General features: G+C 45.6%; 1 protein-coding gene across 3 annotated transcripts in view; it reads left to right on the plus strand.

The window, feature by feature from the left end:
* The window catches only part of FGFR2 (fibroblast growth factor receptor 2), a 146,703-nt gene that overhangs the window by 102,913 nt on the left and 27,685 nt on the right, over positions 1-16,105 (plus strand). For all 3 annotated transcript variants that reach the window (XM_012001070.1, XM_012001073.1, XM_012001069.1), the window contains 4 exons: positions 4,030-4,181; positions 7,044-7,165; positions 9,369-9,479; positions 11,256-11,446. In XM_012001070.1, coding sequence (XP_011856460.1) covers positions 4,030-4,181; positions 7,044-7,165; positions 9,369-9,479; positions 11,256-11,446 — 576 coding nt within the window. The remainder of the gene's footprint in view (positions 1-4,029; positions 4,182-7,043; positions 7,166-9,368; positions 9,480-11,255; positions 11,447-16,105) is intronic.

The following is a 16,105-nucleotide window of genomic DNA, read 5'->3' on the forward strand; positions in this document are numbered from 1 at the left end:
CTATATTGTTTTTTATTTATATTTTAAAATTGTTGTATTGTTATTTTTTATTCTCTTTCAAATATTTTTGATCTGTGATTGGTTGAAGCCATGAACGCAGAACCCACAGATACGGAGGACTAACTGTATCTTACACTCAGAACCACCCTAGGTTCCAAACACTCCAAGTTACCCAGAGAGAAGTGCCATCGTCTGTTCTCTTAGATCTGGGCAGCAAATGATTCTAAAGGGACTAAGAGAAAATATTGCAGTGTTGGTAGCAGACATTAACTGAGCTCTTAGTGCCGGGCCTAGCACTAAGCACTTCATCCATTTTTCTCCCGCCTCATTTTATTGTCACATTAATGCTGTGCTGTTGGACCTGCTCTTGTCTCCTTTTTTTTTGAGATGGGGTCTTGCTCTGTTGCCCAGGCAGCAGTGCAGTGACACCATCTTGGCTCACCACAACCTATGCCTCCCAGGTTCAAGCAGTTCTCCTGCTTCAGCCTCCCCAGTAGCTGGGATTACAGGCACACACGACCACGCCCTGCTAACTTTTCTATTTTTTGTAGAGACGGGGTTTCACCATGTTGTTCAGGCTGGTCTCGAACTCCTGACCTCAGAAGATCTGCCTGCTTTGGCTTCCCAAAGTGCCGGGATTACAGGTGTGAGACACTGTGCCCAGCCGCCCAGCCCCTGTCTCGTTTTTAACAGATGAGGAAACCCAGGCCTAGAAAGGTTAAGTGATTTCCCAAAGCTCACGCAGTGAGTGAGCGCTGAAACGGGACTGGGACCCTGGCAATCTGACCGCACAGTCCCATGCTGTTGCAGGTGGTCAGGATGCAGCCTGCCTGATGCGGGGTCTCGTGTTGTGAATGATGAGCACAGGAAAGGCAGCAACGGGATTGGCTGCTGCCCACATGGAAGGATGCAGAGATGCCACAAAACCTAGCCTGGTAGCAGAAGGAGGGGCCGAAAGCAGCGATCTTGTAACTTCACTCATTTTAGAAGTCAGCATATTTCAAGCATATGCCCTTCGTTTTCTTTTCCCTTGTTCATGCCTCAGCTCAGATCCTTATTATTCTAAAAAATATTTTTGTTAAATAAAGTACTTCTTCTAGAACATAAAAGAATTACATATACATAGTAATAAAATCCAAATGGTCCAGAAAGTTCTGAAATAAAATGTATTTTCTACTCCCTCTCTCAACTCCTAATCTCTCTCCCCAAAGGTGATCACTGCTAAGTCTCTTATATATCCTTCCAGAAACTTTTAAGTACCCTTGTTCTCACACCTCGCTGTGGGACAGCTGCCTTCCCCGCATCCTATTCTGTAAGCCTCGCTGATGAGAGCGGTGATTTTCAAGGAGGAGTCACAGAAGCCTAGCCATGCCTCTGCCTGCTGGGTGTTAACGTCATCCAGGACTGCAGTCCTCAGCAATTGCTTAATGGGTTCCCACTCCTCTATTGATTGCAGCTTCCACTATGTGTACCCGGTAGTGGAATCCTGGAAACGTATCCGGTGATGAGGGGCTACGCTGCAGGCCATGCAGAGTGTTCTGGCTGCACAACCGGCCAGACCCTGGCCATTTGTGGAAACTGTCACATTGCTAGGCTGCTTTTTTCTTTTTTTTCTTCTGAGACAGAGTCTTGCTCTGTTGTCCAGGCTGGAGTGCTGGGGCACAATCTCGGCTCACTGCAACCTCTGCCTCCCGGGTTCAAGCGATTCTCCTGCCTCAGCCTCCGGAGTAGCTGGGATTACAGGTGCCTGCCACCACACCCAACTCATTTTTTAATTTTTACTAGAGATAGGGTTTCAGCATGTTGGCCAGACTGGTCTCAAACTCCGGACCTCAAGTGATCTGCCTGCTTCAGCCTCCCAAAGTGCTGAGATTACGGGTGTGAGCCACTGCGCCTGGCTGGCCGGTTCTTACTAGTTTGGCTGGAGCTTCTTGCCCATAATGTCCTCAAGCATAAGTTCCCCCTGCAATGAGTGGTGATGTTTTCCTGTTCATGGGGAAGAACTTTCAGAAGACCTTCTTATTCTTCAAAACACCTGCGTACTTAAGCATCCACATCTCATGGCCCTGATGCAGAATGAATTAAGAGGACAGAAAGATTTGGGGAAGCATCATTGGCCATCACACCCGCTCCTGAACCTTTCTGAGCTCTGTAGATGGAGCTTGAGATGTTCCTGTGGACCAGTGCAAACTGGAAGTCTTGATGTTCTCTGAAAGTTCCTGGCTTCTGATGTGTCCTGCAGAGGAGGTCAGCTCGCTACAGTGAGGTTGGATACCACATGGCGGGGACTTTAAAGTTGTCTGTTTCACCCAGGGTGGGGCTCATGCCTAGTCTGTGACCTCAGTGGGGGGCAGGACAGATTCCATAGGAGCACCCACATTTACCTTCTCGTCTTTTCCCGCTTGCTTCTGCCATTTGCTTGTGCAACCCAGACGCTTGGGTGTGAGGGTCTCAGTTCCACAATTAATGATTCTTTACTCCCCTCTTTTAAAACATTTTTACCATACAGTAAATAAATGTTGCTCATACTATCTGCATAATGAAGTTTAGGAATAACTGCCCCCTGCCAAAAGATGGAACGGAAGGCTCAGAAAGTGCTCATGTATGTTTTAAAAGACAATAGGAATTCTGTGTGAAAAATAGCCCACTTTTTTATTTTAATATTGAAAACAACTTCCTAATCCTAAAATGATTTTTTTCCCCTAATCCATTCTTGGGCATCTTCTTGAGTTTCCGGCCTACTTTGAGGGTTTACAAAGGCGCGATTCAAAGCTTTTTGGACAGGACAGGTCCCCTGGTTCCCTGTGAGAAGAGCCCAGGACCCACCCTGTGAAAGTTCATCCCACCTAAATTTGTTCATCTGGACTTGGTCTTTGCCAGTGTGATTGAAGGAGTTCGTAAGCACATCCAGGAATACTATCCACCTGGGCAGGCATGCAGGAGACAGAGCCCAGGGTGGACTCACTGGCTGCTTAGAGATGGGTCATGGGTTAACTTCACATTCTTGTTCTCTTGGGCCAAAGTCTTGTTCGTGGTTTAGAATAAGACACTGTTCAAGCAGCCTGTGGTCAGACTAAGACTGCGTAGTCATCCTCAGAAGTGGCCTTCCAGTGTGCTCTGCGTGAGTCTTTTTTTTTTTCCATAGAAACCAGCCAAAGGACAATGATATATTTAAGAAATAATCATTTTATCAGACACAGACTGAAATGGATCAGGGTAAACAAGGAAGTAACTCGGTGGAGCCCTGTGTACTGCCAGGTGGGAGAGGAGTTCTCTTGTGTGGTTATGGGAAAAGGCGTATTTTCTTTCCCTTGATGCTTCATCCCACGTGTTTAGTGCACTGGTTTCTGAAACTGAAGACAAGAGGCAGCCCATTTTCACTGAACGGCCTGGCCATCAATAATTTCCAGAAGGACTGGGGAGAAACAAAGAATGGCACCCAATACTGGGGTCTTGGGTTATTTTGAGTTAAAGGGACTTGGAGCTGCTGAATGTCTTCCACATTCAAGTCCTAGAACTCTTTCCTTGAGATACTCCACTTTACATTTCCAAAGACAGAGGAAATATGGAAGAGCTGGTTTCCGAAAAGTTTTCATAGAATTTCATACACACAGCACTGATCCATGATCTGGGTGGTCTGAGAGGAGATCCATTGTCCGGGGCTCCAGTACAGGTGCAGGTACAAGCATAAAGGTACTAATGAAGCCGGGGAGGACTGTCTGCATGTCTTCAAGTGACTCTCTGGAGGAATTAGGACAGAAAGAAAACTTACATTGTGATCAGATGCCATAGAAAAATTTCATAGAAAAACCTGAACATAGGAACATACACTTTGGATGAAATCTAGTACTGCATGGACTGGAGGGCAGAGGAGTTGGATTCCAGTGGTTTTCTAATTTGGTTTCTGACTTCTGCCAGCCCCCAACCCATTCCTTTCTAAGATCCGATACTCTGGCTGGGCTCTGGCTGACTTCCAGCCTTCTCGGGTGGAGCCAGGATTACATCTGTGTCTTTGCATTTTGTATCCAGGTTTCGGCTGAGTCCAGCTCCTCCATGAACTCCAACACCCCGCTGGTGAGGATAACAACACGCCTCTCTTCAACGGCAGACACCCCCATGCTGGCAGGGGTCTCTGAGTATGAACTTCCAGAGGACCCAAAATGGGAATTTCCAAGAGATAAGTGAGTACTTCTCTTGGCCGCATCCCAGGATGGAGACTCAGCTATAAATGGGGAGATTGGATTAACATTTTCTTTTTATGACCTTTAGCCACAAAGGTCTTGCTGTGATGATGTCAGCAGGAGTAAGATTGTGTTTCTAAATAACCAACTCCTGGAAAAGAAAAGAATGGATTAAAAAAAAAAAATAGCTCCTTGAAAGCAGAGCTGCTTGCTCCTGGCTGGTCCCCAAAGAAGATGGCATCTGGTTATCATTTTTTAAGTGTCTGGGCAATTCAGACTCTGTCAAATGGAATAAAAGTAGAATTATCCAATTTATAAAACAGATCTGACATTTCAGTTTTTGGTTACTAGAACAAGACTGTTCTGTATTTACTTCTGTGGAGAAATTAGAGGCAGAATATAAATGGCCTTAAGGACCTCTACCCAATGTTACTGTTCTCATTGGTTATTAATATCATATTGGGCTGAAAAGCTTCAAATACGGTACCTGACATCTAATTTCTGTGGCCCATAATATTTTCCTTGTTGGATGATACAGAGGTGTGCCAATCAGATGTTTAGGCAAAAATGTGACCACCTGGATATTGTTGGGGTTGTGTATCTCTTGGTCTCGTTTGAACTCCATGTACCGGGGCTCTGTTGGGGTGCATTTGAATCGTGGCTTTGCCAGACAGTGGCTGGGCAACCTCGGGTGAGGCACCTGATTCTCTGAAATTCATTCCCATAAAATGAGGGTGGTGGTTCAGACCTCCCAGGACTGAGCAGAGTTCTTAGCTTATGTGAGTTTTCCTTTCATTTCCCTTCACATGGTGGTAACCTGGGAGCTCTGAACTGCAAACCTCAGCAGGATCATTGTGTGGGGCATGGAGTCAGTGGGCAGAACTTGAACTACTAGCCCTCGTCCTCTAGAAGGGGACTGACTCCGAGATCCTCCTTCTGAAAGGAAGTGCAGTGGTCTTTGTAGGACTGTCCACTCACTTCTGGGGTACTTTTTGTAGTAACAGCTTGAGAGTATGGAAAGGTGGAAATGCTGACTGCTTCTGCATCACATACACTGGAATAAGCTCTTGACTTGCTTATGAGCAGCTACCCTGTTTGCCTTGACATTCTCAGTAGCTCCTAAGATTATGGTAGGGAAGTGTTTAATGTAGACTTCTCGTATATGCATATACACATTTGGAAATGCGAAGATAAGCTTTTCCAGAGACTGATCTGTTGAGCTCTATTTGGAAGGGAGAGGTAGCTTACGTGGCTGGCACTTCTGATTTTGATTCACGTGACGTCACATCAGTTTTGTTTCCCAACTGCCAGTTTAGAGATGTGTACCATTAGCTAGGACTGAATAATTATATAGATATTATTTGGTTAGAGTGTTAATGGAAGTAATTTCCAGTTGATTTGTATACTGTAGTGAAAAGAACACTCACTCATTCACTTATTCATTCACTCAAGGCATGTTAATTGGACATTTACTGGTGGGGCACCAGAGAAAAACACAAAGAATAGTTTCTTTACCTGTAGGATGTGGAGAAATGGATGTTTCTTGTGAACTCCGCCAGCCCTAGTTTGTGTGTGATTATATACGTAGGTAGGTTCATGCGCACATTCCTATATATATGACCGGGGAGTTGTGATCATATTTTAAGAAATCGCAGCTTTCGGGTTTAGTCCATAGTTTTTGCCACCTGTGATACCGCAGTCAACAGTGGAAGTCTGTATGTGCCCAACTGTTACCTCCCACCCGGGGTACCCTGAGTGTGGAAAATCTGAGTGCTAAACATTTCAAAACAGTGTTTAGTGCAAACGTAGGTGGAACAGATTTCCAATGAATGAAGGCTATTTAGAAGCAGTTTATTAGATTGGAGGCAGAAGTTATACAAAGAACGGATTGTTATGCTTGTAGTAGCAAGGCAGTGGGACATAAATTAGCCATTTTTCCAATGCAAATATTTATTTTCTGCCAAGATGTCAAATTTAATTTTAGTTCTGGATAGAAACAAAATGACCTCAGCATAGCGTACGCTGCCCTCAGTTTTTATGCTGAACTTTTGCAAACCATTGTGTATTTATTGTAAATACTGTTTACTGATGGCAGCTCCATGCTTTGCTGTGCTATGCTTAAGTTAGAATAAGCCATATTCGGAAGTATTCCAAAGACTTTTGCATTCTGTTGGTTTCTGGAATGCGTAAGGACAATATATGGCTATTCATCTGACATGCATAGACCTTGTAGTCTTAGACATTTAATTTGTGGTGTTCACTTTGGATTTTCTTCATTGTTAATTTTATGTAGTCATAAGGACTTTTAAACTTATGTCAAAAAAAGTCCCCAATTTTTTAGAATTTTCTTTTTGGTAAAAAATTAGAGATTCCTTGAAATGCTTTTAAGAGGCATATCCTGTAACTTGGCAAGGAATGTGACCATAAAATCCGTTGGTATTTGAATAATAATAATTTTAAAGCCACCATTTTACAGGGACAAAAAAAAAAATAAGAACAGTCTTAACGTTTTTTCTTTGAGCCATTCTAAATTACAAATATTTAATTGGCTCAAGATCAAAAGCTCCTCTCTGGCACTTAGGAAAGCTGACCACCGCACTAGCAAGGATACCTTCGCTAAAGAAAATAAACCAAGAATACCGATGTGAAATTCAATAGCTGTTCCACCAGTAATTGCCATTCTCTAAAACGTCACTAGGAAAATACTCAGGCGCGTGTGTACCCTAAGTCTCATTAGTTCCATATGATAAGCGCTCCATGCTTTAGCAAGCCGCTGAAAGATTTTTATATTTAGTTCTGGAATTTCCCTCGCTACACCCCATCACCAGATGCTGTGTGCTAATCCCCTATTTACACATTTAGGCTGACACTGGGCAAGCCCCTGGGAGAAGGTTGCTTTGGGCAAGTGGTCATGGCGGAAGCAGTGGGAATCGACAAAGACAAGCCCAAGGAGGCGGTCACCGTGGCCGTGAAGATGTTGAAAGGTGAGCGGGGAGGCGGGAGGCTCGGGGAGGGGCTGGGTGGAGAGTCTTTATCAAGAAAGTTCCTTTTGTGGCATGTGAACTCTATCATGGCACGGGGTCAGAGAGCACATAGTTGACCTAGGGGTTGAGAAGTTTTCAGTATAAATCAGCATCTCGGACAGACTATTTATCTTGAGCTGTGTGTACTTATAAAGAAAAGCCAGTTCTGTTAGAAAGTGTAGCCTCTTACATAGAGTTATTCTTTGACTCCTTCTTCGTGACCACGAGTCTTCATTCTCTCTATATTTTTATGTGCTTAGAAATTATCAACTCACATATAATTGGATTTATTAGCTAGGAGTTGGTGTGTTGGATTTGGGACTTAAACCTTAACTTTACAAGTACAAGGAAATTTGTGTTTTTGGAGGGAACGAAGAGACGTAAGGGAGCAGAAAGCCTTCTCTTTTGCGTGAGGAACAAAGCAGAAATGACGCTGGTCTGGGAGAGTCACGTAGAAGCTGAGAAGGAGCGAACAGGATCAGGGCTGGTGCAGAGCCTCCTGGGACACGTAAACAATTACCCTGAGATGTAAATGTCGTGTTGTATTTGTGGGACTGTGAACACTTCTACATTAATTTCCAACCCTGCTTCGTGCCCATGTCCAAAGAACTTAAAGAACTTTTAACCATTAACTTATTCGTCCTGCAGTATTCTTTTATGAGAAGAGTTATAGGGAACGGTCACATTATAAATCCTCTTGTAGGGATCTCGGAAAGAAGATCCCACGCCGAGTGCTTCCCACGTTTCCAGGCAGAGAGGCCCATCCTTGGCATATGGTGCCGGGCATGTCACAGGCGCTCTGGAGTTAGACTTTATCTGTCTTTTGTGGGTTCTCATGGGATAGTCATCACATCCCTCCCAAGGGGAAGTAGCAGGCTGGACTTTGTCAAAAAGAGGTGCGTTTTGTTTTTTGGGTTTTTTAAAAGGCTGTTTATCTGAATGACTCCCAAGGAAAACTAGAGTGCTTTGAGATGTTCCCCACCTTGGAGCCTGATGCTGGGGAGGAACACTGTGTTTTCTTGCCCCAGGTGTGGTGGCACCACTGACGGAGGCAGCCCCTGGCTGCGTACCAGGGGCAGGTGTGGGGAGGACCCAGGCTTCTCATCTCTTTTGGCGGAACTTCTGGTTTTGCTAATGGGGCTCAGAGTTACATGGGATATTGCAAAAAGGGAGGTCTGGGACTTCTCTTTCTCTTGTGATGCTCAGGCTGGCAGCCTTCCCTTTAAGGACACAGAAGGATGTTAGTCCCCAAGCCATTGTGGCATGTCCTTTCTTACAGCCCACAGCTGTGTCTCCCTCCCTCCTCATGGCCTGTGGCTCCCTCCTTCACATACATCAGTGTAAATTTTGCATGCACAGTCACTTGTATTGATCTTCCTTTTGTGAAGCTAAAAAACGGTTTGCAACATGGTTCTTATCCGTGCCCGTATTTCATTTTTTTAAAGGAAACCCAGATTTTTCCATACTGAATTAACTTGAGGTGGAGAGCACATGGGAAAGTCTTGCCACTTAGGAGAAGCTAACTGCGAGCCCGTGTATGTGGAGCCTATGCCATTCTTGCTTGAAATTACAGAGCGGAAGTTTATATGACTTTTCTTAGGATGGGAATTGCAGTGTCTCTGAGAAGCCACTAGAAGTCACAGCCCTTACCTGCTCAGAATGCACATATACGCACATTTATGGCCCTGTTTATGGGGAGCTCTCTGAACCCATCTCGGAGTGCTCCAAGGGCCTCGAGGGGCTGGGTTAGGACTGCTTTGTTGAGAACAAGTCTGTAGTGATTTAAAATCGCCCTATCCTTGGTCTCCTGGCTGGTTTCAGGCACCATGAAGTTTGGTGTGGTTTTCCGAGACACCTTAGATATGGCAGAGGATGAGATTATTTCATGGTCTAGGAAAGAATTGGCATGAGTGTCAGAAGCCCCTGCTCTCGTCCCGACTCTTGGCACCACTGGCCCCCCAGTGAACTCTTTGACACAGAGCGAGGCAGTTCCCTGTGTAGGCCTTTGTCTCTCCCTCCATAAAATGAGGGAGATGATTTGGAAAATCATTTCTGATTCTGAAATTCAATTTCATGCGTTTCAACTGAGTTCTTGGCAACTGACAGTAGCTGCCCATGAGTTAGAGGAAATGAACTGATTTGTGAATATACCTGCTGTTCATAGATGATGCCACAGAGAAAGACCTTTCTGATCTGGTGTCAGAGATGGAGATGATGAAGATGATTGGGAAACACAAAAATATCATAAATCTTCTTGGAGCCTGCACACAGGATGGTGAGTAGGAGGAAAAACTGCATTCGTCCAAATACTCTGCAGTTTGATAGAATCATTTTACAAACGGTTGGGCTTCTAGATCCTGCTCCCAGAGCACCCCGTGTGCATGTTTAAAGTTCTTTTTAAAATCCCCATTGGAAGATGTTCCTAGCCATGAACACAAAGAAGGGTCTGTGCCCGTACCTGGGGGCCGGCGGAAAGGCGGGTGCAGGGTGACTTTGGATTTGAGAGCCTGGAGGGCCCTGCCGTTTCTGGGTCATAACCTGGAGGGGGCTTTGGAAAAGGCAGCCTCCTGATGTTTTTGCTTTGTAAGTGCTAAGAGAGATTTCTCAGAATAAGATCCTATGTTTTGGTTGAGAAGTTCTTCCCTTAAAACAGGGATTGAGGAATCCACGTCTTGCTGTGGGTCACAGATGGCTGAGCTCCCAAGAATAGCTTAAAATAGGAGAAAGCGGTATGAAGGAATACGTTATTTTCCCTGGGGGAGAGAGACCCTGGCTTCTTCCATTGAATGTTTGCTGGCACTTTGGAATCAATTTGCTAAGTAATTAGTAAGCTCGAAAACGCGGATCTTTGACTTAGCAATTTCTCTTGTAGGTCTCTACAGGAATTGGCGAACTTTTTCTGTAAAGGGAGGTTGTAGATATTTTAGACTTTTGTAGGCCTTATGGTCTTTGTCGCAACTTCTCGTGTCTGCCATGGTAGTGAGAAAGCAGCGCTAGAAGTACAGAAATGAATGGACCTGGCTGCATGCCAATAAAATTTAATTACTCAAACAGGCGGTAGGCAGGATTTGGCTTGCAGGCTGTAGTCTGCCAACCTTGAGTCTATACCATGGAGAAATTATTGCACACGTGTGTAAAGGAACATGTACGGAGATGTTCATTGCCTACTGTTTGTTATGGCTGAAACCTGGAAGCAAATGCCCATGCATATAAGGGAATGGATAAATAAAGCGTGGTGTGTTTATGTGATACAGCATATGCAGCTGTGAAAAGGAATGATCTAGATTTATTTTTATAAGCCCAACAGGTTCCAAAAGGATAATGTATGGGGGAAAATGTTGCAAAGCGCTAAGAGCTTTATTATTCATTTATATGATTAAAAATAATATATTACTTATTGACTAGTTAAAACGAACCAAAAGGATAGAATGGAGGGATCCATGCTTTCCAAGAGGATGGAGGTGACAGCATGAGAGTGACAGGGAAGATCGCGTCAACTATGTCTCTGTTTTATTTCCTACAGCCTTTTGCGGCTATCATGATGAAAGGCTGATTTATCATTTTGCAGAGATTATAATGCAGGCATTCTGTTTTTATGTGTGCTTTTCTGTATGTTAAAACTTTTTCTTTTTTTTTTTTTTTTTGGCGGGGACAAAGTCTCGCTCTGTAGCCCAGGCTGGAGTGCTGTGGCATGATCTCGGCTCACTACAGCCTCCACCTCCTGGGTTCAAGCGATTCTCCTGCCTTGGCCTATAGTAGCTGGGACTATAAGTATGTGCCACCGCACCTAGCTAATTTTTGTATTTTTAGTAGAGATGGGGGTTTCGCCATGCTGGCCAGGCTGGTCTCGAACTCCTGGCCTCAGGTGATCCACCTGCCTCGGCCTCCCTAAGTGCTGGGATTACAGATATGAGCCACCACGCCGGCCCCTGTATATTAAACTTAAAAAAAAAAAAAGCATTGGGTTATAATAACTAAAAATGTTTTGCTGAATTGCCCAAGGGCAGACCTTGGATTCTGTCTTTAGGGAGCTTCTCCTCTTCCTCGACAGGGCCTCTCTATGTCATAGTTGAGTATGCCTCTAAAGGCAACCTCCGAGAATACCTCCGAGCCCGGAGGCCACCCGGGATGGAGTACTCCTATGACATTAACCGTGTTCCTGAGGAGCAGATGACCTTCAAGGACTTGGTGTCGTGCACCTACCAGCTGGCCAGAGGCATGGAGTACTTGGCTTCCCAAAAAGTGAGTCCTTCACATTCTACTTGGTTGGGTGGAATCCAATTAAAAATGTCTTTAAAGAAAACAGGCAATTTAGACGTGCTCATTTGCTAGATCAAGCCCTCGCATGTCTTGTACAACCTGGAAAATATTTATTGTGTTATTCATATTTGAGTTTAATGAACTCTTTAAAACCAAAGCAGCCTCATAAACCTATAGCGTCGCTGCAGAGATGAGCAGAAAAGATATCTCTTCTTTGAGACAGGACCATGGCTGATTTCCCTGGGAATTCAGCTCTCCAGGTGGGAAGTGGATAGTTTTAAAGGCCCCCTTAAATTCGGATGATTTTCCTTTTTTTTAAGCTTCATTTATTTTGTGGTTACTGAGTTTTTGAATATAGACTTTAGGTATTTCATGTTTTGGGTTGGCACTAAATATTCTAAGAGTGAATGTCAAACAAAGGGGTATTTTAGTAACCTTGCATCCTGGGGCTCTGCGTTTATTTTGTCTCGTTTGGCGGGTGACCCTCTGTGGTTAGAAGTTGGCCAGGTCCCCTGAGGTGGACTGCCTGCATTCCGGGCATGCCACTTACCGTGGAACTTGAAACATTTCAGTTATTCTGAAAGTAGTTAGACAGGTGCCCAGATGTCCTCAGAGGCATGTTGGATGACCCAAAACTCCCTTGTCAACCCCACACATAGGGAAGCGGAGGGGCAGAGCTGCTTCCTGGGCACTGCTCCTACCTGTGGTGCACTTCATTGCAGCGTCAGGAATTCCTTGGGTCCCCAAAGAGGTGAGATCCTCTGGTGGGCGTGGACCCTCTGTCACTGGGGGTCTGGGTTGGCTGAAGGGTCACAAACTCAGGTCTCCACGAGGCCATGCCAGTCACATGACCAAGGCCTGCGAATCACTCAGAGTGCAGAGATTCGAGGAACGGCTGCACCTCAGGTCTACTCTCTGGCCACATAGGAACATGGCCCAGGGTTCTGGATGCTTTTTTCTTTCTTTCTTTCAAACAAACTGGTGCAGTGGCACAATCACAGCTCACTGCAGCCTTGACCTCCCGGGTTCAGGTGAGCCTCCCACCTCAGCCTCCTGAGTAGCTGGGACTACAGGGATGTGCCACCACACCTGGCTAAGTTTTTTGTTTTTTGTTTTGTAGAGACGGGGTTTTGCCTTTTTTTTTAATTTGAGAAAAACTTTCAAAAAAATTTCAAGAGAGTTTGGAGTTTAAGACTTTTTCAGATTTTTTTATATAAAAATCTCCCAATATATAGGTTTTAGGAAACTAATTAAACACAGTTCTGACTTCTGTGATTGTGTCTGTGTGCAAGTGCGTGTGCATGCATGTATGCAGGGGAGTTTGCCAATCAACAAATATTTGGCATCCAGAGACAACCAGACAGATCCAGAACATGGGACACTTGACAAGGTATCACTTCAGAATGTCAGTGTCTCGAAAGACAAAAACTGCTGGGGAGGCAGTTCCAGATTAAAGGGGCCAATGAGACGATTTCTAAGTGTAAAAGTGGGATCCTGGACTGGATCCTGTGGGGCGGGGAGAGTGGCCAGCTCTTAGAAAGGACATTTGTGAATGTCCTTTGAATATGGAAATTTGAATATGGACTGTATAATATTACTGATTATATTTCTGTATCAGTGTTGAATTTGGGGGGTGGTGACAGTGGTATCTGTTGCAGGAGAAATATGCTGAAGAATTGAGATTCGTGAAGTATCAGTGATGCCTGCAACTCAGTTTTAAGTGGTCCGGCCATAACATGCATGTACTGTGTGTGTATGTGTGTGGGGACAAGTGGGGCAGGACGTGGAGACAGCAAGCTATTGAGTAGGTGTAACAAGCAAACCCAGCAGCCGTAGATACTCACTGTGCCATCCCTCCTTTTCTGCAGCTGTGAACTCTTCCTAAATAAGCCTGGGGATTGTAGCCCATCTGTAGGCTGCCTATTTTGATTTTCTGGTCTTGATCACTCCCTGCCCTACCTGTGCGGGAGATAGGGGAAGCAGTTTTGCACCCAGCAGGGCGGTGCTACTAGGAGAAATGTAGTAGGAGGGCTGGCCTGGTCATTTTATGAAATCCTTCAACATCTACTCCTAGAGCACGCCCGATGTCTCATGGCCTTGGTCAGGCTCTCCAGCGAAGTGGCCAGAATAGACATAGTCCTTGACCTCTTGCGGCAGGAACCATGGGTGATAGTAAGAGAAATTGACAGTAAATGTGGGAATGAACGTCAGGCTATAAAAAAATATATTGAAAAAAATATAAAATATAAAAAATATTAAAAAAATATTGAAAAAGGTGCCGTGAAGGAAACAGTGGGATAAGGCCTTACTCATGCCAGGACGTTGCACTTTGCTGTCACTGCCATGGAAGCCGCTGAGGGGGAGGGAGAAGATCAATTTGTGCTTCAAAGGTGACTCTTACTGCTGCTTGTAGTGTGAATGGCAAGGCTGAGCACCTGTCAAACGTGATGATGGTCTGGGCTAGGGTCTGTGGGGTCCAAAGACACTGAGAGAAGCTGGTGGGCTGATGTTGGACATATTTTGCTCTTGGGATAGTGAACGGATTGATTAGATAGGAGGGAGAGAAAGAGAGATCAAGGATGACTTCTGGATTTCCAGCTTGAAAAACCGGATGGTGGTGCAGCTTCTAACTCTGGGAGGAGTTGGGAATCAGGGTTGGGGCAGGGGGCATAGATTTGGGTGGAAAATCCAGAGCTTGTCTCGAACGTATCTGAGTCATCCGAGGGGAGATACTGAAGAAGCTGCAGGCAGCAGCTCAGCTCTGAGGGTGGGCTAACAGCTGGGAGGCAGCAAAGGGAGCTGTGAGTTCAATCCATGGGCGTGGACAAACTCATCTGTGGAGAAGCTTGGAAGAGGAGAACAGAAGCCTGAAGTCAGGTCCTGAGAAAATTCTCAAATCTAGAGATTGACTGAGAGCACCAGAAATAGCAGTGGAGGCCGAGGAGGCACAGCCTGGGTGGTAGGAAAATCAGGACACGGAGTGCAGAGGCCCCACACAGGAGCTTCAGGAAGGAGGAGACAGGCAGTAGAGCCTCGGCGCTCAGACTGGTGAGAAGCACGGGTGTTGGGTCCTGGTCCTAGAGGCAGTGGTGGTACCCCTGCCCACCCTAGCCCTGAGGACTCAGAGCTCCTTCCTGTTTTGGAGCTGGTGGAGAGAAAACTAAGAGACGAACTTTGCTAACCAGGGCAAATGAATCTGTTTCATCATGGAAGAATGGAAGTACCCATATTAAAGGGCTGTGATAATAGTAACTATCGTTATTATTAATCACTGACCACTCTGGGAGAAGCTAACCATCTTCCAGGCACTGTGGCAGAGCATTTGACATAAAGCATCTCATGTAGCCCCCAGAACAACCCGGAAATAGGTGGGATTTGGATCCCCATTATATCAGGGAGGACGGTGAGGAAGTGTCGTGAATACTTTGAGCCCAGATGTGTCAGGAGGACTCAGATGTCCTCACTTCTGAGAAGGGGACTTGGTGGAGTGGCAGGTCCCAGACCTAGGTCTCCTGGTCCCCCACTCAGCTGTCTCCTGCTCTCAGGAGGCCCCTAACTCTCTCTAAACTGAGGCAGGACCAATGAGATTCCGCGTGTGTGTGTGTGGGGGGGGGTTGGGGGGGTTGTTTAGTGCCCCAGTGTGGCCTCATTGCCTCTACATTGAGCAACAGCCCAAGGTAAAAGGGATATTGCATGGGCCTTTAGGACATTACGTGGTTCCAAAGCCACTTACTGGAGGCTACCCACAGTTAAGGACCCAGAATAGGTTTGAAAATGGTGGTAGATGAAGATGTTAAGAATGGTCCCCTTGTGAGGGCTCTGCTTCCAAAAATGGAGCGCTTATTCGTGAAGGTGGAGAATGAAGAACCAGGGAAAGGGTCCAGCCCTGGCTTTCCCACACCCATCCCCTCAAAATGGGGGAGTCGTGGGCTTGAGAGAGACATGCTTGCCTGAAGGAAGGGGCAAAAGAGAACTGTTGATTACATCGTTACTGATGTACTGGGTTCATCTGTGCTCAGTGCTGGGCCGACTGAGATGAGCACACAGTGCCTGGCCTCCAGCAGCTTTCAGTTGTGCGTGTACATGTGCATGTGTGAGTGTGTGAATGTTGGGGGCGGGTTGGGGACTGGAGACAGAGAAGTGAAAAAACTCCATGGTGTATACAGCAATGCAATTAGGTAATAGGGTATTTAAGCCTTACACAATTTATAAAATCCTTGCTATTTTTAGCTCAGATCACACTAATTTTACTTTTTTAACCGAATCCCAAACCCAGTTAACCCTCAAAGTGTTAAACCCGAGCAGTTTGTTTTTGTTTTTGAGATAGGGTCTCACTCTATCATCTGACTGGAGTGCAGTGGCATGATCTTGGCTCACTGCAGCCTTGGCCCCCTGGGTTTAAGTGATTCTCCCACCTCAGCCTCCTGAGTTGCTGGCACTACAGGCATGTACCACCACACCTGGCTATTTTTTGGTAGAGATGGGGTTTCACCATGTTGGCCAGGCTGGTCTTGAACTCCTGACCTCAAGTGATCCGCCCACCTCAGCCTCCCAAAGTGGTGGGGTTACAGGCATGAGCCACCGAGCCTGGCCCTGAGCAGATTTTTTTGTGTTTTTTGGAGACAGTCTAGCTTTTTCGCC

This window comes from Mandrillus leucophaeus, unplaced genomic scaffold (assembly GCF_000951045.1).
Source record: "Mandrillus leucophaeus isolate KB7577 unplaced genomic scaffold, Mleu.le_1.0 Scaffold65, whole genome shotgun sequence".
Taxonomy (NCBI): Eukaryota; Metazoa; Chordata; class Mammalia; order Primates; family Cercopithecidae; genus Mandrillus; species Mandrillus leucophaeus.